Genomic DNA, 22899 nt, shown 5'->3' on the forward strand with positions numbered 1-22899 from the left:
CCAATCTGTAAACATGTTGAGATGGGGCATTGGCCACAACTATAATCATAACCCCAGTCATTTTCAAGCAGTCATTTTTTTTCTCTCTCCAGAAAAGTCATTGTCGCATTTCTCCATTATACGTGGATGGGATCGTTGTAGAGGCCGAGGGTTGTGTAGATCTTGTTGACTTAATGATCTGAGGTCTAGCTTGTATTCATTTGACGGTTTAGTAGACTTATTCAGCTAATCAGCATTCTCAAGTGAGTAACAGGCTGCTCATGGAGCAACGCTCACTCCAGATGGGTTTTTAACCCCCTATGCAGCTCTTAACCCGACACATTATCCCCACTCTCTGCAATGGCACGCATTGTAACTACCGGGGGAAGTGGGTGGGAACTTTTTGACTTTACTTTTCCCATAACCAAAACTTTGAGACATAACAATTACCTTTTCTGCCACCTCCACACTCTTACCGCCTGTGGTGCTGCCTCCTGTGGCTGTGAAATTACTTCTCTATCTAAGAGCCCAAGTGGATTTACAATTAAAAGAACCTGAACGTTGTCCTCGCCTCAGTCATGCTGAAGTGTCTGCATTGCATCAGCCTTTAAACTCATAACCGCTGATAACGGCACACTTAACCTGCCTCCGTCCCTCAGTCCCAGTAATGGACGGCAGCATTGTGTATTAGATTAGGCTAATCGCTGCCACAGATCAGTGAAGAATTGGATGTTATTGATTAGGACAAGGGCCCTCAATGCCAGAAAGAGCACACGATAACATCTCTTATTTGCCAGCCAGGCAGATGAATCACAAGCACAGATAAGCGCTACAATGCCCTTGAGTTTCACCGAAAATGGATGCGGGACTGTGTTTTGAGTACAACTTACTGTAGAATGAATAAGGCTAATGGTGAAGAGGGCAGATACCAAGTATGGTTTGGGGGGCATTTTATTTGAGGCGAAGGTCGCCTTAATATTATTTTTGAAAAAAAGGGAACTTTGAGATACATTCAAGAGAACACACGCCGTGAAGGCATTATAGTTTTTTTTTCAACTAAACAAATCCATTTTGCTATATTTTAGCTGTCTGTATCGCCACGTCAGGAATCAAGGAGATGCCTCATTGAGAATGCACACCTTGTTGGTGTTTGAGCACATGCAGCAAGCTCATTAGGAAGAACGGCAGCCAGATGTGCCGATGCCTCTGGGATCAGGAAGAATCTTGTCTACCTGTCAGGGATAGATTTTCGGATGGGGTCAATATGCATACATAATAGAACAGCTGAGAGATGACTGGCTTATAGCAGTGTCAATAGTTGGCTTCCACTGTCACTCTTCAGGAACGCGTACAAAAGTCTTGGCATAGGTTGAACCGAAATTGCAGTGAGATATGCTTATTGATGTCCTTGTTTCCTCATTCATATTAGACAAGCCCTAATGGCATACCACCACCAAGCTCCTAGCCAGGACTGTACCGCCTCAGTAAATGCTCTGCAGGACTCGTCTCAGGAACAGATTGATCCCATGGGTTTTTGGTGAAAAAACTGGTCAACTCCCCCCCATATGTCTGATAGCGGTGAACCGTCAGTCATCTCTCTGGTTTACAGAGATGACTGGGGACTAGATCTCTGGGGATCAGAGACTATTCCCTCATTGTGATTTACCGAGAGCAACCTGTTTATGTGAGAAGAAATCTGAAGGCATCTGGCTTGAAGAACTTTTCCTTGAGGAGAAACTGCTACTCTTGGTTTGCTCTTAGAACATGGCTTTAGGAAGTCCTTCACTGGAGTTGGTAGCAATCTGTTGCTCCCAGCCTTCTTTTAGGTGTTTTTATTTAAGCTACTAAAGATAAATATCCTTGTTTTTAAACGGAATTTGGCTATTTTGCACCCGGAATCACAAACAAACAAAGGTCCCTCATAAGCCCACAAATTCCGTTAAGACCCAATTCACATGGACTGCAGGAAACGTCATTGAACTTTTTTGTTGTGTCTGTGCTCAGTGAATGTTATCGTTGGCTAGCAGTAAGCTGACAGTGCTCTCACATGGAAGCTAAAATGGTGGATCTAGGCACACCAGAGCAGCAACTATAGAGGGGAGGAGGGAGGCAGGGAGGCCTGAGTGGAGCAGATAAACAGTCCTGCCTCTCTTACCTGCCAGGAGGGCTAGCCGAGGGGAATGCCTGCACATGACAAACAGGCCAGTGACACCCCAGCCCCGACACCACCCTTCCCAGTCAGGCCACAACCTATCCTCCCTCTCAATCCACTCCCATATACATTTGCTCTGTCGCTATGCTTTTGCCAGTCTGTAATGGGGCACTAAAGCAAGGATTGATGTTATCTTTGCCCTCGGGTTGCTTTGTGAGTCCGTTAATGGGGTTGTTAACTGAACGTGGTCCGACAATACACCTCAGCCTGAATCTACTACTCTGTGGGCTCCAGAGGCAAGATATGACCATGTCTCCGGAGATGGATTTTATTGGGGTTTACTGGGCTGTGCTTGTGGGATGTGCCCCTGCTTTTATTATTGTGGAAGGAGCTTCCAGGGTTTTTGATGACTTTTTGGGTTGGATTTTATGCCACACTGCTCAAACACAAGGTTTGTGTTTTATCCTCTTTTTTTTCATGGCGGGTTATGTGACCAGACTATCACGTCTCTTGTATCTGCAGTACAGTGCTGTTCTTGGAAGAGAAAGAAGCTTGATTCTCAGTCTGGAGCCGATTCAAAGCCTCCCAGTCTGCTGTGGGCATTGACCGACTGCATTGGGAGAACTTATTTTACCGGCCTCGACTGGAATTCTGCAGGGTTTCATGTCTAATGGACTAAAACATGGATGGTTTCTTAAGTCTCTGATGAATGGCGTGCATGACCTACTGTACGCTATGCTACAAGGCGCTGTACATTAACACGAGAAGTGTGCTTAAAATCTACTGTCAAATTCAGTGCCAGCTCTGCTAGTGCAAATCAAAATTCAATTTGATTTATCGTCTCTAAGTAAACCTATATGAAAAGCAAGGCCAAAAACGAAGAAAGTCGAAACACTAAAGTGACGCCTACCTTTTCTGAAATGACAGGGATGCATTTATTTATTACAAACTATTTGTTTCCCGCCTCTGAGGACTTTGAAAACAAAGAGTGCTTCCCTGGCATAAAAAAGTATATTGCCTTTTCATCAACATGAAACTGGATTGTATTCTATTTGAAAGAAGAGAGGGGACACCATAGGTGGCTGGTCTCTGACTGCAGTGTTAAGAAGTCTGCATCAAGGGCCTAATGGAGGCTGGAGATAAAAGCCTCATTCTGATGTGTCTGATATCGAGGGGAATGAAAAACGCAGCAGCACAACATTTATTCCCCTATAGCACATAATAAAATCATGTAATGGAATACTTTGTACAGCCTACGTGTGCGTGGGTTCCTGTGTGTTCCTGTAGTTTGTGGGTAGGCAATAAAAAGATTTGATTTGGATATACTTTTAAAATGAAGTGCTTAAGTGTGCCTGTCACTGAGGTGGATTGGGCCTATTCAAAGCAATAGGCATGATCATTCTTGCTCCTGGTGTTCGTGAGAGCTGTGCCACAGGTAGAGGGTGTGGAGGAAATGAGAGTTTGATGAAGTATGACATTAATGTGTTACAGTAAGGCTGTTTCCGTCTTAAGCTGAGCACTAAGTGTCGTGTCGGCTATGACACTTAAAGTGTTTGCATTTACCATGGCTGTCACTTTGTATGGTGTGATGGCTGATACACACACACACAGACACACAGACTCTCTCTCTCTCTCACACACACACACACACACACACACACACACACACACACACACAGACTCTCTCACACTCACTCACACGCACACACGCACACACACTCACTGACCTCAATGGCTCAACTCCTAAAGGAGCTACAGTACCCTTGATACAATGAATAAAAGAATTGTACTGTTAGAAACATCAAGGTCAAGCATCTCATTATGGACCTGCACATTTCTACGTGGCTGATATTACTTTCTAGATGTCCTCATTTTTTCATACCAGATCAGGGGCTAGGCCCCCTGTGTCCCCCCCCCCTTTGTGCTGAAGCGTGTAGCAGGAAGCGGAGACATGGCTTCCTGTTGAGGTGTTGACAGGGCCTGTGAGGAGCCTTTCTCAGGACCGGAGGACGTGTTAACAGGAAACGAGGAAGCGCCACGGAGTTATCAGCATGCAAGTGTGCGCCGCAGATGCTGACAGCCATGCACTTCAGAGGGCTTACCCCATGAGTGGCCCACTAGGCCACTGCACACCAACGGAGGGCCTTATCGGGAGAAAGGAAGGGCTTTTCATCAGGGAGAAAGCCGAGACAAGTGTTACTACTCGTCATCAGTGGTTGATGGGAGTGCTTCGAAACATTAAAAGATACAGGTAGCGACACAATTGGGAACGTGTACTTATCATACTGGATCTTATTCATTGTTTAATCTTATGTTCCTCATGCGGCAGACATTCTCGCTCTCAAATAATGACCTAATGAATATCCAACATAACAACACAGATGGTTGTATTGGAGAGATGAATACAGAGAGCCAGGGGCGTCTACCAAGATTGTGATGAATCTTACCCTCCCTGGCAGGAAGTGGAGCAGGCCAGGAACAATTGTTGGTTAACGGATCAAACGCCCCTTGCACCCCCCTCTTACGGTCCCACTCCTGTCCAACTCGAGAAGCTTTGCTGTGGTAAGGCAACAGATCAGAGCCATCGGGGAGACCAGATTAGCCTAGCTTTGGCACTTCCAATGAAGCTCACAGCACCACAATCCTTGAATTCGTCATTGTCGTTTTTGCCACCGGCCCTTCCAGACTGTAACCTTCTCTCCTCATGATTGGGTCTTCACGAGTGGCTCGTCACGTGACTTGGACTCCTTTGTCAGGTCTTGGAAAGCCTCACAGAGAAGAAAAGGTTGAGTTTAGACAAGAGGAACCATGAGGATTTGTTTAATATGCCCTGTCAACAACGTTCTTCCTATGAACAAATAGGGGTGGCAGATGATGAAGTAGAAGTCTTGTCCTGTCTCCCAGGCCCACCACCTGTCATGGGTGGTTAGTAGTCAAGGAAATGGGCCATTCTGCTGGGAGATGTCAACAGGACCATTCTGCATTAGCATATTAGTCACACACACTTTTTTGGGGGCAGATTATATGCAGTCATTAGTCATGATTTTCTTTGCTGTCTCCCCAGTAGATACACACACCCATACACACAAACCCTGTCAGATGCCATTTATATACAAGGACATAATGAATTATGTTTGTGTCACTCTCCATTTTATAAATTGTGAAGTCTGGGCTGTAGTCAGATTTTTTTTATGTAACACCTTGGCCGGGCTTGGTAAATTATCCTCATACAATCCTGTCAACATTACCTGTTTGTTTTTGAACTACTTGATTACATTTAGGTCGAAAAATGAAAATGAAAACATTTCCTTTTTTGACCTCTCAGATCATTATGTATAAATATATACAAATCTTTTTCACATTATTTTATATGGTTACAGTTTTATGGCAATAGCACCCGAACATGCTTGAATAAACTTATTTACTGTTCTTTACTGCTGGTTAGGAATGCTTTCTTCTTCCCTACTACACCAGGATCAACAGTGTGAACCTACAGCCGTTACACCGCTTCAATTGGTATTCATTTAGAATTATGCAAGGCTTCTACAAACTGTGTGGCCAGTGTGTGCTTTCTGACTTGCAGAGAGCATGTCAGATTAGAGTGTTATTTATCCATGTGTGCAGGAGAGCCAAGACAGTGTGGTGTGATGAAAAGGACCAGATTGCTCCTTTTTTCGGTCACAAGCACATTGCATCTCTCTTTTAATCCAGCTATGGGAAGCCTGCAGGCTAAAAAGGCGCCACAAAGCCGCAAGAATACACACACGACAGGTCCTAAACCGATGACTCCGATTAAAAAAGAAGCCTTAGCCCAATCCAAAACTATGTGACAGGTCTGCAGAAATGTAGTGCGTGTGTGTGTGTGTGTGTGTGTGTGTGTGTGGGGGGGGGGGTTACACTGTGTGGGCACTCTGAGGATTTTGAAAGAAGTCCATTTTGTACAGACACGCTTTAATGAGCTTCTTCTAAAAATGCGCTGCTAGCAAGAGTGCTGTTTCGTTGTTGCGTAATATGACAGGGCTGCAACGCTGTTGATTCGCCATGTGCCATAGAAACGGGTCCGCCGTGATGCCTTGTCACAAGCTGAGCCCAGATGATTAGGGAGATACAGTTGGAGGCGACGTTGTTTATCTTGTTAGCTGCTCTGGGTACAGAAAACACACACAGTGTTATTCCTTCAGAGAGAGCGAGGCCATTTCATTACTAATACATTGCCGACACCCAGCAGAGAGTATGGGAAGTCTAGAATTACTGTAGGCTCTACCTGATTACAACAATATGTCAACACCCTTGAAAAATCAATTGTTCCCTAACAAAGGACCGCACACATCGCACTACACCGCAGTTAATACCTGAGACCTTTTAGTCATAACAACTTGCAATGCCACTAAAGGTAGTGTTATTTAATCTGGGGTTTGTCCCTACTTTGACCCAATTCTGTGTTTCCCTTCCCTCCAGGGTTGAAGGTCCGGGAGGTGATGATCAACGTGTCCAGGCAGCAGGTAGAGGACTTCCACGGCCCGGAGGACTACTGGTGTCTTTGTGTGGCCTGGAGCCACCTGGGGACCTCCAAGAGCCGCAAGGCCACTGTGCGCATCGCCTGTGAGTACGGCCAGCCAACCGCTGTTAGCGGAGGGCGACACACACCATCACACCGGCGGCCATTGCAGCACCAGAGAAGCACGGGAAAGAGTTGCTTAGTCGGATGTCATCATTTCCCAGCATGCACTCTACGCTAATTCAAACAGTCTAGCGGTAAACAAACTAGTAAACTCAATCCAAACGATCCCATTGGCAGAAGGAGGTGCGACAGAGAGCCTTATCAGCTGTACCGTGTCATGAATCCTGCTGCTAACCCGGGTGCGGCTTGGCTAGATGGAGGGGGAGCGGTGAGCCTGGAGAGGGGGGCTGACCAGGTCCGGCCGACTGGGGCCCCCGGGAACTGACTTCTGGCTCTTGTCTTCCAAAACAGACCTCAGGAAGAGCTTTGAGCAGGACCCCCAAGGGAAGGAAGTGCCAATCAAAGGGATGATCGTTCTTCACTGCAGACCCCCGGAGGGAGTGCCTACGGCAGAGGTAAACCCCCCCCCCTCCAGCCCCTCCCTCCAGCCCCTAACAGGCCTCCAACACATAGAGAGAGAGAGGGAGATTCAGCTATGGGTGAGAGTGAGAGAGCTTTCCTTGGAGGACTCTGAACTCATATACTATTCTATATTGAGCTTTCCACTCAAGGGCTTTGACAAAAACTTTGTACTGCATATTTACTTTGCACCCTTAACAATTTGCCCTTAGCTGTGTTTGGCTCCGCATTAATAATTAAGCTCGCGAGCTACTGAAATCAATAAGGAGCTCATTCTTGTACGTTGATAATCAGTGCGGATAACTCCTCACTGCGGTAGTGTGTGTTTTAAGCTGATTTTGTGGATGACCCCTGTGAGGTTGTAAATGATTCCGCTCGAAGATGGAGCTGTGTCCACTGGGGGTCTCTTGAATTCACCAGTGGAAACAGAACAGGGCGTCAAACACAGGAAAACACACCATAACTTGCAGTATAGTCTTTTGTCAACTCAAATGAGCCCAGCCAGCAGAGATGTAGTGAATAATGTAAGGCGCCATGCAGGCACCTGCTACCCAGTCAATTCCAAAGCACCTCCTCCATGAAATATTGAAATTGTAGCTGCGAGTTGAGGTGGTGGTGGTGGTGATGATGGTGGAGGCGGTATGTGTTATTTTTTTCTCTCCCAAGCCTGGTTTCAGTCGGATGAGCAGGATGGATGCTAACTCTCATTGCTAATAGTTGGTGGTTGTGGAGTTGGTGGTTTTGATGCGCGGTAAACATTTCTCAGAGGGAACGCATTCGGAAATTCTCCCCCCCCGTCAGCAATGATGTTGTGGCAAGCTAACGAGACTTGAATCGCTCCGAATTGGATCAATTCTGCGTCGCGTTCTCTAAGCCTCAGTGTGACACTCCTGAGTGGTTCTCCTCTCCTCTTTCGGAGACAGGTTGCATGCTGAAAGTATGGCTGTGGGAGAAATGCTGATATTCAGTTTTGAAATCACCTTGCCGTTACCTTTTATTTGGTTCTTGTGGAAAATACATATCTGCATATGTTTTACAGCAATGCTGGTGTGTTCAATGTGCTGCAGCAAATAGCGTACCAGTATTCGTCTTAATAAGATGTTTTTGATTTTATTAACTGCAGCAAACCCAATTCTAATGAAAGGAAAGGTTAGAAGGAAGTGAGATCATTTGATCCATCCGTCATGGTAAACTATACACAAACGTATACTTTTACTGATCTGTATACATGTTCTGTTTTCATACTAGGTACTGTAGACTACTTGTATAGTGTTTTGTCTACACAGAATTACAATCAACGCATGGTGATATGTAAGCTATTCGAGCAGGATGTCACACTCAATGTGTGATTAAGGGCCATTTACAGCTCTTTCTGAATGCTATTTCTGAATGCTATTTCACAGATTTTAGGAAGTGTGAATGTAGGGTTAGGAGTTTGAGGGAACCTTGCATAATGAGCTGCATTATAGGTTTCTCTGAACATGTGAATTGAATAGCCAGTAACTGTAAGCTCACAGAAGTGATACCCCAAAATGTTAAATGTGTTTGGTGGATTTTCCTCAGAGGAATCCTAGGCCTTGACACGCAAAAAAAACAAAAAAAACCTAAGGACATTTAGCATGTGTTAGCATATTAGATCTTCTTTCCTTGAAGTTCATTTGAAATGGAAAGCGTGCTTTATTAATAACAATTCCCCATTGTTGTCTTCTGTGTCGTGGCCCGGCCATAAAGCCATCTCACACTCAGATAACACTAAAGTGTACAGCCGTTTACACAGTTCCACCCTTCCACACTCCTCCAGTGCAACACCCTCGCCCGCCGCCTGTGATTTTCTCCCAGGTCAGAGCAAATCTCCCAGAGAGCAGATGATGAGCTTCATCATCAAGCCAAGCAATTACACTCCCCAACCTGGCTAGGAGCAAGGAGCTCCCCCTATTTATTTCCCTAAGATAAGACAGATCTGGGTGGAATAGTAATGCGCCGACAAATAGCTCAGGGGGTGCGGGGCGGTGAAGGTGGCACTCGGAAAGCTACAGGGAGGCGGCCCGGGCGACACGGACCCGCTTTGTGTCCCCGTACCTTTTTTGATTAACCTCCCGAGTGCCGTAATGCAAAGGGAGGTTGGAAGTAGCCCTGTCACAGCCCCGCGCCTCAGGGTCTCCCACTGATATCAACGCGCCGAAAGCGTGCTGACTTCAAAGTCTCTTGATTGAACTGTTTGCGTGTGGGGGGGGGGGGGGGGTGGGGGGGGGGGGGGGGTGGGGCATGTGCTTGTTGGAGAAACCCTTGAGTGGATGCCCTGATGGGGTGCAGAGCAATTAAAATAAGATATCCTTCCCACACACCAACGGTGCCACTGGCGACCTGAATGTGTGTCCTTTGTGTTTCCTCTGCTCCGCTGGCTAAAGGGGGTTCACTTCTAACATACACACTGCAATCCTTCAGAGACATAGGCTTGACTCAGCATATCTTTGGCTTTCCCAGTATAGCTCTGTAGTGAACTGTGTGAAGAACATCACCTTGAAACTACATTGCCCAGGAGAGCAGGGTTGGAGGGAAGGGTTAGAGACATGAGCAGAAGCTAGCAAGGTTGTTTAATTCTTTTTTTTTTTGGGGGGGGGGGGGGGTTGATTGATCTTCATCTCTTTACACCTCGTAAGTCTTTATAATGGCAGCCGGTGTAACTGGATGCCTCGCTTCTCCTTCTTCTAATTGGCCCTCGGCCCCCTCGGCCCACACGTTTCTTAGCAACATCTCATCAGACCAGCAGCTTGGGACGTCAGCTCCTGTCTGACCCGGCCAGAAGATCAGAGGACGTCGCCCGTAGACTGGGCCTGAGGAGGTGACCTTCAGGGCACTTCAGCGTCTCTCATAATGAAATCACGCCCCCCCCCCCCCTCTCTCCCACCCGGGCTCGGAAACCCCTCCGTCAAGTCTGACACTGATGACCGTCTCCTAATTGAAACAAATGTGCCAATTAGGCGATTCATTTCTCACATCCTCCGCCACACATTCACTGGGCTAATTTGTATTTGTCCCTGTGTTTTTTTCTTCTTCATTCTTCTTCTCTCTCTCTTTCTCTCTTTCTCTCTCTCTCTCCCTCTCTCCATCCATCCCTTTCTGCTCTGTGAATCTTTTCATCATTACCCTAAGGCTGTTACCGGCGACAGCCCCAGAATGTCGAGCAGGTCCAACCACAGAAAGGAGAGGCCTGCCTTTGTGCCACGTGTTAATTGCCTCTTTCAACTTGCAAATTTCCCCAGATAAAATGGAAATACATACATAAAGGGGGGAAAACACTATCGTGCCAGTTGTGTCGCCCTGTCGGCTCCCATCCAGTGACAGATTGGTTTAATCATGAGAAATTAGAGTCAGTCCCCAGTCTGTCCTCTCTTATCGCTCAACACTGATCTCTGATACCTACCCCCACTAAAGGGTGTCTTTAATTTTGGGGAGGACTCCTCGGGCGACGAGTCGACAGGAAATTGGATAATAAAACAGTAAAACGTACCACTTCCAGACTCTTGTTGTCTCTCTGTAAGTCAGAAGGATACACCCAGACCACGATCAACTGTAAATGAGACGAGTCAGGCTACAGTATGAATACATGCTTTCTTAATGAGAAAATGGTGACCGGACAAAGATCCTCACAATGTCCTCACATTTTTTTTGTGACTGACGAACCTAATATGATGATAACCTATCATGTTGGGCCTGTGTGAGTATGTGCGTGTGCGTGTTCAAGTGCTCTCCTTAATGCTTTCGGTACACAGGACACAATGCATGCGTTTACTTTGCAAGGGTGTCTGCAAAACCCCCTTGTAAATCTGTCAGCCCAGCCCATTCTGCCACAGAGTGACTCCAATTTGCAAAAGCAGTGAGGCAGCTCCTTGTACCCCGGTAGGAGCAGTAAAGCATCACTAAGTTTGTAATTCATAATTCGCTTTCCTCCCTATGTCTGTTACTGGTAATTGCTTACGGGCGATATCCTGACTGCCTAATGCTTGTGGTTGTGTGTCATGTAACCATGTGGACGTCTGAGGTCACCGTGGTCAGCGGTTGAAAGGTCGGAGCGATGCAGGGGCGACCCACGCTGCCGATCTTGCATGTTTTACACGTGGCTGTGGTCGGATGGGAGTCGCTGTGGTTGCTAGTGTTTCGAAACCTGCCTCTCTCTCTCTCTCTCTCTCTCTCTCTCTCTCTCTCTCTCTCTCTGTCAGTTCAGAATGCTTTATTGGCATGACAGTTCAGGTTGAGCAGTATTGCCAAAATTCTCTCTCTCTCTCTCTCTCTCTCTCTCTCTCTCTCTCTCTCTGTCTCTCTCTCTCTCTCTCTCTGTCTCTCTCTCTCTCTCTCTCTCTCTCTCTCTCTCTCTCTCTCTCTCTCTCTCTCTCTCTCTCCCTCTCTGTCTCTCTCTCTCTCTCTCTCTGTGTCTCTCTGTCTCTCTGTCTGCTTCAGGTGCAGTGGTTGAAGAACGAGGAGCTGTTGAGCTCCCTGACGGACGACAACATCGACACGCGGGCCGACCACAACCTGATCGTCAGCGAGGCGCGCCTGTCTGACTCGGGGAACTACACCTGCTTCGCCAGCAACATCGTGGCGAAGCGGCGAAGCGCCACCGCCACCGTGGTGGTGTTCGGTGAGACTGCCCCCCCCCCCCCCCCCAACCCATGGAATGTCCCCTTTCATCCGTGATACTATTTATGCTTGTTTTGTGTGCCCAAGCACCAGTGATTAAGAGACCTTCCATTGAGCTTTTCTATTTGTGCTGAATGATGTTCCCCTTTGTTTAGAAGAATGCATTATTTAAAACGGTCAATTGTCTGGCTCGCATTCCAAATCAATGTGTACTTTATGAAAGGGAATAAGCTACTGTGTCTTAATCTCATTTAAAGGAGTGTTGCTCATCAAATATTCATTTGGCACAAAGGCCTTGGAGGTATGCGTCTCGCGAGCGCGGCTAGCATTCACAAACATTTAGCCTCCGTACACTTGCAGGCAAATCATTGAGCGGGCTGAACAACAAGTCGAGACAGTCGTGTTGTTTACTTCTCGACAGGTCTAACGCCTCTATTTCTCCAGCCTGTCCTTGGGCACGTCCTCCCACACGATCTAGCCCAGCTATTCGGCCTTAGGGACTGGTTTTCTGTGTCTGTCTCGAGTGCTTGGAATATTGAACCAGCAATTAGTGAAAGAGTCGTGGACATGTGTTTCTATTTAACACACTGCACTCAACGCATTAAAGCCATTGCGGGCTGTGGTGGCTCTCTTGAGCATGCTTAATCATTAATAACTGGAGATTGTTGCCTGTGTAGTTAACTCTGCTGGAGTTCTGAAGGGCCTAATCTGTTCTCTGTCTCTCTCCCTCTCTCTGTCTCTCTCTCTCCCTCTGTCTGTCTATCTATCTGTCTCTCTCTCCCTCTGTCTGTCTGTCTCTCTGTCTCTCTCTCCCTCTGTCTGTTTCTGTGTCTCTCCCTCTATCTGTCTCTCTGTCTCTCTCTCTCCCTCTGTCTGTCTCTCTGTCTCTCTCTCTGTCTCTCTCTCTCTGTCTGTCTCTCTGTCTCTCTCTCTCCCCGTCTGTCTCTCTGTCTCTCTCTCTCCCTCTGTCTGTCTCTCTCCCTCTGTCTGTCCCTCTGTCTCTCTCTATCTGTCTGTCTCTCTGTCTCTCTCTCTCTGTCTGTCTCTCTCTGTCTCTGTCTCTATCTCTGTCTATCTGTCTCTCTTTTTTTCTTTCTTTCTTTCTTTCTTTCTTTCTTTCTTTCTTTCTTTCTTTCTTTCTTTCTCTCTCTCTCTCTCTCTCTCTCTCTCTCTCTCTCTCTCTCTCTCTCTCTCTCTCTCTCTCTCTCTCTCTCTCTCTCTCTCTCTCTCTCTCTCTCTCTGTGTCTGTTTATATTTATTTGTCTCTGTCTCTGTCTCGGTCTTCCTGTCTCTCTCTGTCTCCTCCCCCCCAGTGAATGGAGGATGGTCTCTGTGGACAGAGTGGTCCTCCTGTAACGCGGCCTGTGGGCGGGGCGTGCAGAAGCGCTCTCGCACCTGCACCAATCCCGCCCCTCTCAACGGGGGTGCGTTCTGCGAGGGCATGTCCGTACAGAAGATCACCTGCAATGCCCCGTGCCCAGGTCCGAACACTCTCATGCACACGCACGGACACACACATGCGCGCGCACACACACGCATGCAGACACAGCTGTTGAACACAATGCTTTCCAGGACGAATACCCCCCAAAATCCAGCAATCAGATATGTTTTATTTGCATTATATTGTTACATACATTCCCTATTGTATAGTGTTTTATGTGGTGAATACTGCTGCATGTTTGCTTTAGTCCTCAGACTTGAGGTGCTTCACTACTTTTTCGCCAGAATGTATTTTTCTGTGGCTGTAGTCCTCCTTTCTTTCAGCGAGAGTTCAGTCAGTCAGTCTGAATAGCTTCTGTTCCGGAGCCAATCCCAATAGGAAGAACATCACATTGCAGTGTAGAAGCTATCTTGTGCGTGGCACAATATGTATGCTCTAACATGGTCAACCCCTAACACTCGCTATTCTCCGCCACAGTGTAAACTCATCATTTGCATTTAAATTAGCTGCGAAGAAACTGTGAACGACTGCTCATCGAACTCGCGGAACATCACAAAAGATATTGCCTTCTCTGAGCTTGCCGAAACGGATTATGCTCCGTCGCAAAGAGCTGCCAAGAAATGCTCTGGCACCATATGGCCCTCCCAATATTTGTTAAGCTAAGCATGATGAGTTCCCCTTTAGATCGAATGACACACATGACAGAAGGGACCCTGAGCCCAAACAACGTGAACCAGATCCCACTCTCAGATCCCTGTTATGTGAACCGGGCTGTGGGTTAATGTGCAGCCAACACTCTCCAAGACGGGTCGACACCTCACCTGCTGTGCTGTGTGTGTGTGTGTGCAGTAGACGGAGGCTGGGAGGAGTGGAGCGAGTGGACGAGGTGCAGTAGCCAGTGTGACAGGCAGCGGAGGCGAGAGTGCGACGCTCCAGCGCCCAGGAACAGGGGCAAGATGTGTGAAGGCGACAGCGAAACCACCGAAAACTGCACCGGAGGAATGTGTACACAGAGTAAGGACCCCATTCGGTCGGTCGGAACGGGGAGGGGGGGGGGGGGGCTTTTGCACTCATCATTATTCTTTCATCAACTCCTTCTCCCTCATTCTCAGAGGCATCGCATTAATCAGTCATTGTATCGCGAGAACAATTCGATTTTCAGTTTTTAAATCAAAACCTTGTCACACAATCACTGCTACTTACAATGGAGTCAATGATGTATTACAAAGCAGGTACTGTTCAATAGAAGCTTTCACTGAGAAACATATGAATAAGAAAATTGCTTACTGAGAAATTATCATCCAGGTACTGTGTCTCAAATTATAATTCGGGAACGGGTAGATTGTTGCCAGGTAGCTGTTTTTGAAGAATCACTTTCCAATTTTCTGTCCACTTTGTGAAGACGTAAGGAGTAATCATCCACATTGTTTTTCTGCCCCATTTGCCAGTCTGCCCCTTTGCCAGTCCTTTCCATGTCTCACATCGTTATCAGGACAGTCTGTTGCCACGCTCAGCGGGCGTCGCCGCATTAGCGGCTTCAGAGAGTCCTCTGGCTATCTCGCTCGGGGCCTTGAATTTGTAATCACCTCTCTCTCTCTCTTCCTCTCCCTCCATCTGTCTCTCTGTCTTTGCAGATCGAAAGCTGCTGCATGACGTAAAACCTCAAAGTGAGTTGTGCTTCTTGTTTATCTCTGTGTATACGCACGGCGCAACCCCCTAGCCACCTGAAGCTGCCTGAGGTGGGAGACGGGAAAGACAGGGAACGACGCCGCGGTGAACGACGTCGGCAACCGAATTGACACAGCCGAGAACGTCGACGGGTTCTAGGTCCCTCGCAGTAGCGACGCGCTTATTCATCTCATTACCCGACCTCCCGTGGTTCTCCCTGAATAACTGAGAAGCTCCCACGTCACATTATTCAGCCCCTGGTGCACGCTTCTCGAGTGACACAGTGATACATCTTCACTTTGAAACGTGGCCGGGAGATGGATCGGTAGTGACAAGTGAACATGTGCTACGTTGTGCGTGTTAATTAATGGAGTGTAATAATTGCAAATGAGCTCATTTGACCCATTGGGAGCCATGTCCTCCCGTTCCCCTGGCGGATCCCGAGGGGTTCTCCGGCGCACGTTCACCCTCGCACCTCGGAAATGATTGTCAGGTGCTAACTTGGCTAGCTCCGCCGGTTTGCTTAACGAGAGCCCATCAGGCTGACGCTTCCCTGAGACTCGACGCCGGTCTGACGTCCTGGCTGCTGCTGTACGCCACCAGGCGCCTACCATTCAATTAGGAGCGCTTGAGGGAAGCGACGGAACATCTGGGTTTGCAGTCGGGCTAATGGGGGGATACTTTGAAATCATTTGCTTCTTCTTGGCGACGGACACCAGTTGTGACCTTTGGGTGTTCCACCGTGATCCGTTTAAGTGGATGTCCATTAGGTCTGTTGTGTATATACTAGCGGGTCTGAATGTAGGTACAACAGTCACTGCCTCAGTTGTGCTATAGTGTGTTAGGTACGGATGATAAAAGGAGCAAGACTCATGTTCATTCCTTCTTGTCTCGGCTAAATAGTGACGCATGGGACTCATGGAAAAAAAAAAGGATTCTTTCAAAATATAACAAGGCACGGCCCTAGTTAAACTCTATCATCACATTTCCCACTGCACTCTCATTGTCATTGCCATCCCATAATTTCCAACCTAGCATCTGCAGTTTTTGAGTTGGGAAACATACATAATTTCTCGTTCGGCCCGACGAATCAATGAAAGCGCTGTATTTGTGTGACAGGCATGGAGGGCTCCAGTGAGGTGGCATTGTACTCGGGTCTCGGGGCGGGAGCTGTCGCCATGGCAGCGTTGGTGGTGGCCTTCATGCTGTACAGGAAGAGCCAGAGGGAGTACGGCGTGGACGTCATCGACTCCTCCGCGCTTTCCGGAGGCTTCCAGTCGTTCAACTTCAAGACCACCCGACAAGGTGAGCGCCGCTGCTTTATGGAGACATGGCCCGTGGCACACAAGGCCAAGAAGACGCATATTGTCAAGGACCCCCCCCCCCCCCTGTCAAGACAGAACCCCCCCCCCCCCCCCCCGGCTGATTGATGGTCTGTGTTAGCGACACAGCTCACGCCGTCCACGTCGAGGCGAGGATTTATGTTCTCGTGATCGGCGAGAGGACCGCTCCTCCTCGCGGCGTTGCGGCATCACCCTTCGTTATCGCGGGGGAGCGATAAAAACCTCTTTGACGGACAACATCGTCCCATCCTACGACAGACCGCACATTTGACTGTCGAGCAAACGACCCCCAGCCCAACCCCCTCCCCCGCACCCCCCCCACCTCCCTCCCCCGTCGGGTATCGCCAGGCCGAGGCACTGACGGAGAAATGTGAAAAGCATGGAACAGTGAGCATCCATTCCATTTTTGTTGTGCACAGCAATAACTTCTGCTCATAACGGTGGCTGTGGCGGTGTGAACAGGCCGGCCTAGCTACGGGCGTTCATATTACTGTCACTGACACTTTTGGGTTAACGCAAGTGATAGCCACAACGGTGGAGGGCGATCCATCCTAGCTCCCTGTGACAGCGCTGTGAGGTGGAGGGGGATGGGGGGGGGGGGATGCAGGAGCCATGCTGAGCCCCCCCCCCCCCTCAACCCAAGGCCTGCCAAGTCACTCATGCCCAGTACTCACCAATGTGGCTGGCTAGGGAGAGGGCAGGAAGGGCGTGGGGTGTGTGGGTGGATGTGAGGTGTGGGGGTGTGTGTGCTGAGGGAGTGGGGTGGGGGTGGGTTAGGTGTGTGTGTGTGTGCAACAGTATGCCGGGTTACATCCGGCAGGTCATCAATCCTATTTAAATAGGCCAGCTTTCCCCTACTGCCAGCCGCCTGCTGTGCCCTCCAACGGCCACATCCCATTCCCCCTCTCCATCAGTGCCGTACAGGAGCCTCTGAAATATTCTCCCGTCCCTCAATTTAAAACCTGCTTATTTATTTATTTGACCAAGAAAAAAAAGGGTTGTTGTTGATGTTTTTTGCCTCCTTCCAAGACCTTTAACATAAGCCAACAGTATCATGTGCTATCACAGACTGGGCAAAGGAAGAAAAAAACACAATTTAAACCCCATACGTAATAGGGAATCAGTACCTTTTCATGCCTTATAATTGCTTGAAAAAGCCCTTAAACGCTCCAGCTAGCTCTGCCTCAGACGGTGTTATGCCGACTGGTGAATGAATGTTTCGACCTGACCCTGCCTCTCTGCATTACGTTTGCCTCTCAGTGATTTTTAATCAGAGGTCCAATTCCAGACCTATCCCTCAAGGTATTCAACCTGGGGTCCATTTCATTAACTTCTCTCATACCCACTCCTGCAATTCCATTTTAATATGCACACTCAAGCGATAATCAGATTATTCTCCACTGGACTGAAAGAGGAAAACGAAGACGAAAATACTGCTGATCAGATGTCAGGCCGGAGGATTGAACAATGTCCAGCAGGGTGCAATTTATACTTGTTAAAGATATACTGTAGGGTTGCCATTAAGCAGAGCTCTCCAGCATTTAGAATCAGTGGCAAATTGTTTATAATTGAGAGACAATATTTCACAACACGCTGCATAGCTTCGAAGTATCTCCTAAGTTACATACAATTTGCCAAACTTGTTGAAAAGTATTCCATGTAGTGTTGACTAAAATGACTAAATGTAATGTAATGTGTTACATGCTATATTTGACATGCTATTTTCGTATCGATTCAGTCCAGAGTGACTAGCATAGCTTGAAAGAAGCACACCCTCTAGTCTTGAGGTAAAAACTCAAACGCACGCCCAAATTCCCCGACACAGATCAAGACCTCGTAATTAACGATTTCCCTAAAAATAAAACAGCATTAGCCTCCCGCCTTGCGCCCCTCGCCAGGCAACAGCTGGGCAGCAAGGACTGTGTGACTTCTCCGTTATCTTGGCACAGGCGGGCCTGGGGGCCCCCGGATGTCTGGACGTGCCAGATAGATGTGGCGCGTCTCCCGTCCTGTACGGCTGTGCCCGCTAGACTGATGGCCGCGTCCGAAGACCCCCCTTCGTGACTGGCTGGACTCACTGCCGGCTGCTGAAAGACCCCTTACATCCAGGACGCTCACCTACACCCCTTCGGTCCCTCCGGCCACCCTAGTCTCCTCCAAAAGAGCGACTTGGATGTGAAGGAACGAGACTCGAAACAGATGGATTCCCCCCAAAAATCATGCTGCGTGTGCTTGGTAATTAAAACGACAGCTCTGGCTCCGAGTCATGTCTGGTCTCTGGTCTTCACGCTATCGTGGGTCGCGCGAAGCTTCACGCCGACTGGTCCGACATGTTGTTTTAGCGTGACTTGTGTTCGAGGCCTCCCAATCTACACGACCACATGTAAAAGCTGACGAACGACGTCACCGGATTGTGGGGTGACTGTGTGGCCGTGTGTCTCTCTCCATCTCCGTAGGAAACCCACTGCTTCTCAACCCGGCGATGCAGCCAGACTTAACAGTGGGCCGGACATACAGCAGTCCCATTTGCTTCCAGGACTCCATAGACAAAGAGCTCTTTGACCCCCTGCCCGACATCAAGGTCAAAGTTCAGAGCTCCTTTATGGTTTCACTAGGTGTGGCCGAGCGCGCTGAGATCCACGCCAAAGGCCTTCCGGAGACCTTCCCCAGGGGGCTCGGCCGAGACCAGGGCACCGTGGAGAGGCGCAGCACCAAGAAGTGTGTGCTTGCCCCCAACGGGCCCTTCGCCCCCGCCAAAGACCAGATGAAGACAACGGGTGTGTTCGGACATCTGGGTGGTCGGCTGGTGGTGCCAAACACAGGTAGGCGCTTTTTCCGCTTCATGGGAACGCAGCGAATTGTTACCCAAACAAGGAAGCGATTGGATAACAATGGGGGGTCTTGAGAAATCCAAGGTTATGCATGAGACTTGAGAGCCGTGCAATCATTTGAAGCGATGTAATATCGCACTCCATGTTTCATGTATTATTTTACACTAGATGTATTTTACTTACTAAATTGTTCCTGTGGGTGTTGTATATACTACTGTAATTATGATTCCTTTAAGTGTCAATAAATGTACTGTACAAATGTACTATACAAATGGACGCTTGTGCATCCATAACATTTTTGTACATGTTGCCAGGCTCCAGCACTGCCGTTGCTAAGGAAGGAAGTGTAAAGCGTGCTAGCTTTGTTTTCTCTCAACGTGCTCCCCGGCAAACAGGGGTCAGACTCTTATCAAAGCTGGGACTCTTAGTGGAGGGACTGGATGAGTTTTCAAGGACTGCCCCGGGGGGATCAACAGTCCGCGAGAGCCGAAGCACTGACAATCCCTCTCCCGGGGCCCTTGTTTGTGTAGGGTACTCTGCCTCTCCGGTGACACTGGGGACACGTGTTAGCCTGCGTTTGAGTGGGAGTGTCACCTCTGTCAAGTGGACCACTCTCTCTCCCCGGTCTGCACCCCCCCACCCCTCCCTCCTCTCGTCATTACCAAACCCTCCATGGGCAACCATACGTGGCACTTCACAGAAGAGTCCAATCACTTGTCATGCCTGATTTTTATGTGTCATTATAGCAAAGGTGCTCATGGCCAGACCTAGTTTCATTGTTGGAATATTATTGTTAATCTGTCAACCGTATTTCTTTGTTTGGGAAATTGCTGCTATCTTATGACAGTAAACAATAATACACTCTGGACTTTCTATGTGTTCTTTGTTGTATTGTTTGTTTTATAGCTCCTATTTTAAGAGCTGAATGGCTAGGACGCTCTGTACTCAGTCCTGTGCTGTTGTCTGTTGAGCACGCAACAATAAACACTGTGGGTAGCCAAAATATAGAACAAAAAAGTCATTTAACTGCCCACTTAGACTAAAGCTGCTTACAGAACACCAGTCTCTCTGTGGCACGAACATCTCATTCTTATGGGCCCTATGTGTGTATGTGTGTGTGTGTGTATGTGATTGTGTGTGTGTTTTGTCAGGAGTCAGCCTGCTGGTGCCCCATGGAGCTATAGCGGAGGATACCTCTTGGGAGATGTACATGGTGATAAATCAAGGCGAAGCCAGGTGAGATCCTCCCCCTTTCTTCATGAAACAGGTCGTCCAAACCATCTGGCTGGTCTGCTCGTCCGCCAGTCCTTCTCAGACCTCCTCGTCTTCCTCGACAGGACACCATGGCTCCCTCTGTTTCTACCGAATGTTTCTACCCTTACGGATTTTATGTACATGGTTTTGGCGAGTCATGTGGCTGCCCCTAAAACATTTACATTTACATTTATTCATTTAGCAGACGCTTTTATCCAAAGCGACTTCCAAGAGAGAGCTTTACAAAGCACATAGGTCACTGATCATAACAACGAGATAGCCACAAAACATTGCGAGTAGCCAAAACATGAAGCACACATTGTGAACAACCAAAGTAAGTGCCCAAAGGGAAGAACCATAAGAGCATGTAGTTAAACAAGTTACAATTAAACAATATGAACTGCTATAAGTGCAAGTGTACCTGTGGAAAAAAAAAAAAAGACAAGCAACAATAATAAAAAACAATATATCACAGCAAGTTCAAACAATTTTAAATCAGTTACCACTAACCACAAGAGCAACAAGTCTCTGAGCAAAAGTCATTGTGATCCTTGAGGAAACTAACATCGGGTCAAGCGAACCATTCCTAAGTACCGTTGTACTCCCGGAACAAGTGCGTAAAACAAACAAAGTGCGTAAAACAAACAAACATTACACGTTATAAAAAGGATTTCGATGGGCTTTATGTCCTAACAAAAATATCTTTGAACAAATCGGATTCAAGTCAATTATTCGGTGGCACTGCTGCAAATGAACATGCTTGGGTGTGTAGCCTCACAAGCTACGATATTATATGCCCGTTTTATTATTCTGTGTTTTTCAGCATACAGTCAGTCAGCCTAAAAACAAGAACCGGGCAAATTAAGTTTGTTGTGGTCGGAGAACAACTCACTAACCCTCTCCATGACCCTCCCCCTCAGCACCCTGTATCACCCCTTACCCCACATCTCTCCCCTCTATCGCTCCTGTCTTTCCCGGCCTCTCTCTGTTTACACCAGGCTCACTGACAGATGGAGCCAGCGAGAGCTGTGTCGTCCATCCTGCAGTCTCCACAGGGGGTCCCCTAGGTGTCAGGATGAGGGGGGGGGTCAATTTGCACTCTAGCCTCGCAGGTGGTACTCGAGGCTTTGATCTCTCCGGTGAAACTGCAAAAGTTTCGCTCATATGGCTAAGGCTTTTTTTTCCCGTTGACTTTAATTTAACAGACTGACTTTAACAAGACAAACACGAGTCTCGATTTCTTGCTGCCACCAGACACCTTGTGTACACCGTTGCTGAACTTGTCAACAACGTTCACATCGACACATTCTAAGAACGCTGCCCAGTAGCTTTTTGTTTGTGATGGAAGCCGATAGTCCACACACAGATAAACACACACACACAGTATAGCTGTGAACGGATACAGGGGTTGGATATCTGTAGGTCTTTCATCTTGATTGTGAATTTTCATCATGGTCCGGTAATGACCCCATGATGGACAGGAGGACTCCCGGGGGTCTCTGGAGGTTCACTTCCCCCCCTAGTGAACTGTCTCGGCTCATTCACACCTCACCGTGAGAACAAAGAGAGGGAACAGTGTGATAGAAGGGAAGAAAAGCCCAGAGTCTTGGTCAAAACGTGACCTGACAGAACTCCTTTCTATCAAAATAAAATTCAGCATTTTCCAAACACAGGAACTGGCAGCGATTTTACTTGGCGCGTTAATTGTATGCTCTCGCATAGAAACGATGTTTCTGTTTGCTTGTTTTATTTGAGAGACTTTTATTTCAAATACCTTGGACGGACATCAAATACTGCCATTTCAGCCCTGGAATGTTGGTCCAGTGTCCAGTCGAGCCACTACAATCCTGCTGAACTGCTTATTTTTCTGCTCCATATGAGGGAATGTGTTTACCGTGGACATCTCTTCACTCCATTTGTGTGCTTGTCATCCTGAGAAGCTGTCAATCACTGTCTATCCTTCCCAGCCAGAGGGCCCTGCAGAGAATTGGATATTTTCTTTGACTGAGCCTAACAATCCTCATCCCACAGACTTTTCCACACCATCATAGAATTCCATTAAAGCTCGTTTTGAGGATGTTTTTTTGAAGTCTGTCAAAGGTTCAAGGAAATCCGTCTAAAACGGTTAGCTTTGGTGGTATTCTAAGATCTTCGAGTGAGACTCATTATTGTGGCACGTGCAGGACAGATTCCATTTCTCTTGTTTCCTCCTCCTTCATTCATTCATTCCTTGACACCTGCAGGTATAGTGTGATAGAAAATTACCTTCTTTAAGATGTCTATAATATTCTTTGGCCTAGAACAGTTATCTCTTAAGTTTTAACTTCCGTCAAGCTAGAATGTTCTTTGGTTTCCACTCACTGATTAACCGTTTAACCACTTGACTGTTTGACCCTGGTGGTTTTGCCTACAGAAAAACCACCAGGTGTTGGAGAATCCCTGCGCAGGGATTCTCCAACACAAGTTCCTCTTTCCTATTTTAAGTTCTCTCTCTAGTGTTGAACATCTGTATT

The 22899-nt window shown here is 47.7% G+C and overlaps 1 protein-coding gene across 7 annotated transcripts in view; it reads left to right on the top strand.

The window, feature by feature from the left end:
* unc5db (unc-5 netrin receptor Db) overlaps positions 1–22899 on the top strand; it is an 80218-nt gene that overhangs the window by 43943 nt on the left and 13376 nt on the right. For 5 of the 7 annotated variants that reach the window (XM_062454168.1, XM_062454170.1, XM_062454172.1 and 2 more), the window contains exons 3-11: positions 6590–6733; positions 7104–7207; positions 11670–11850; positions 13163–13330; positions 14140–14304; positions 14925–14957; positions 16078–16263; positions 18758–19123; positions 20284–20368. In XM_062454168.1, coding sequence (XP_062310152.1) covers positions 6590–6733; positions 7104–7207; positions 11670–11850; positions 13163–13330; positions 14140–14304; positions 14925–14957; positions 16078–16263; positions 18758–19123; positions 20284–20368 — 1432 coding nt within the window. The remainder of the gene's footprint in view (positions 1–6589; positions 6734–7103; positions 7208–11669; positions 11851–13162; positions 13331–14139; positions 14305–14924; positions 14958–16077; positions 16264–18757; positions 19124–20283; positions 20369–22899) is intronic. The other 2 variants (XM_062454171.1, XM_062454169.1) reach the window with 2 other exon arrangements.

Source organism: Osmerus eperlanus, chromosome 28 (genome assembly GCF_963692335.1).
Source record: "Osmerus eperlanus chromosome 28, fOsmEpe2.1, whole genome shotgun sequence".
Lineage (NCBI taxonomy): Eukaryota > Metazoa > Chordata > Actinopteri > Osmeriformes > Osmeridae > Osmerus > Osmerus eperlanus.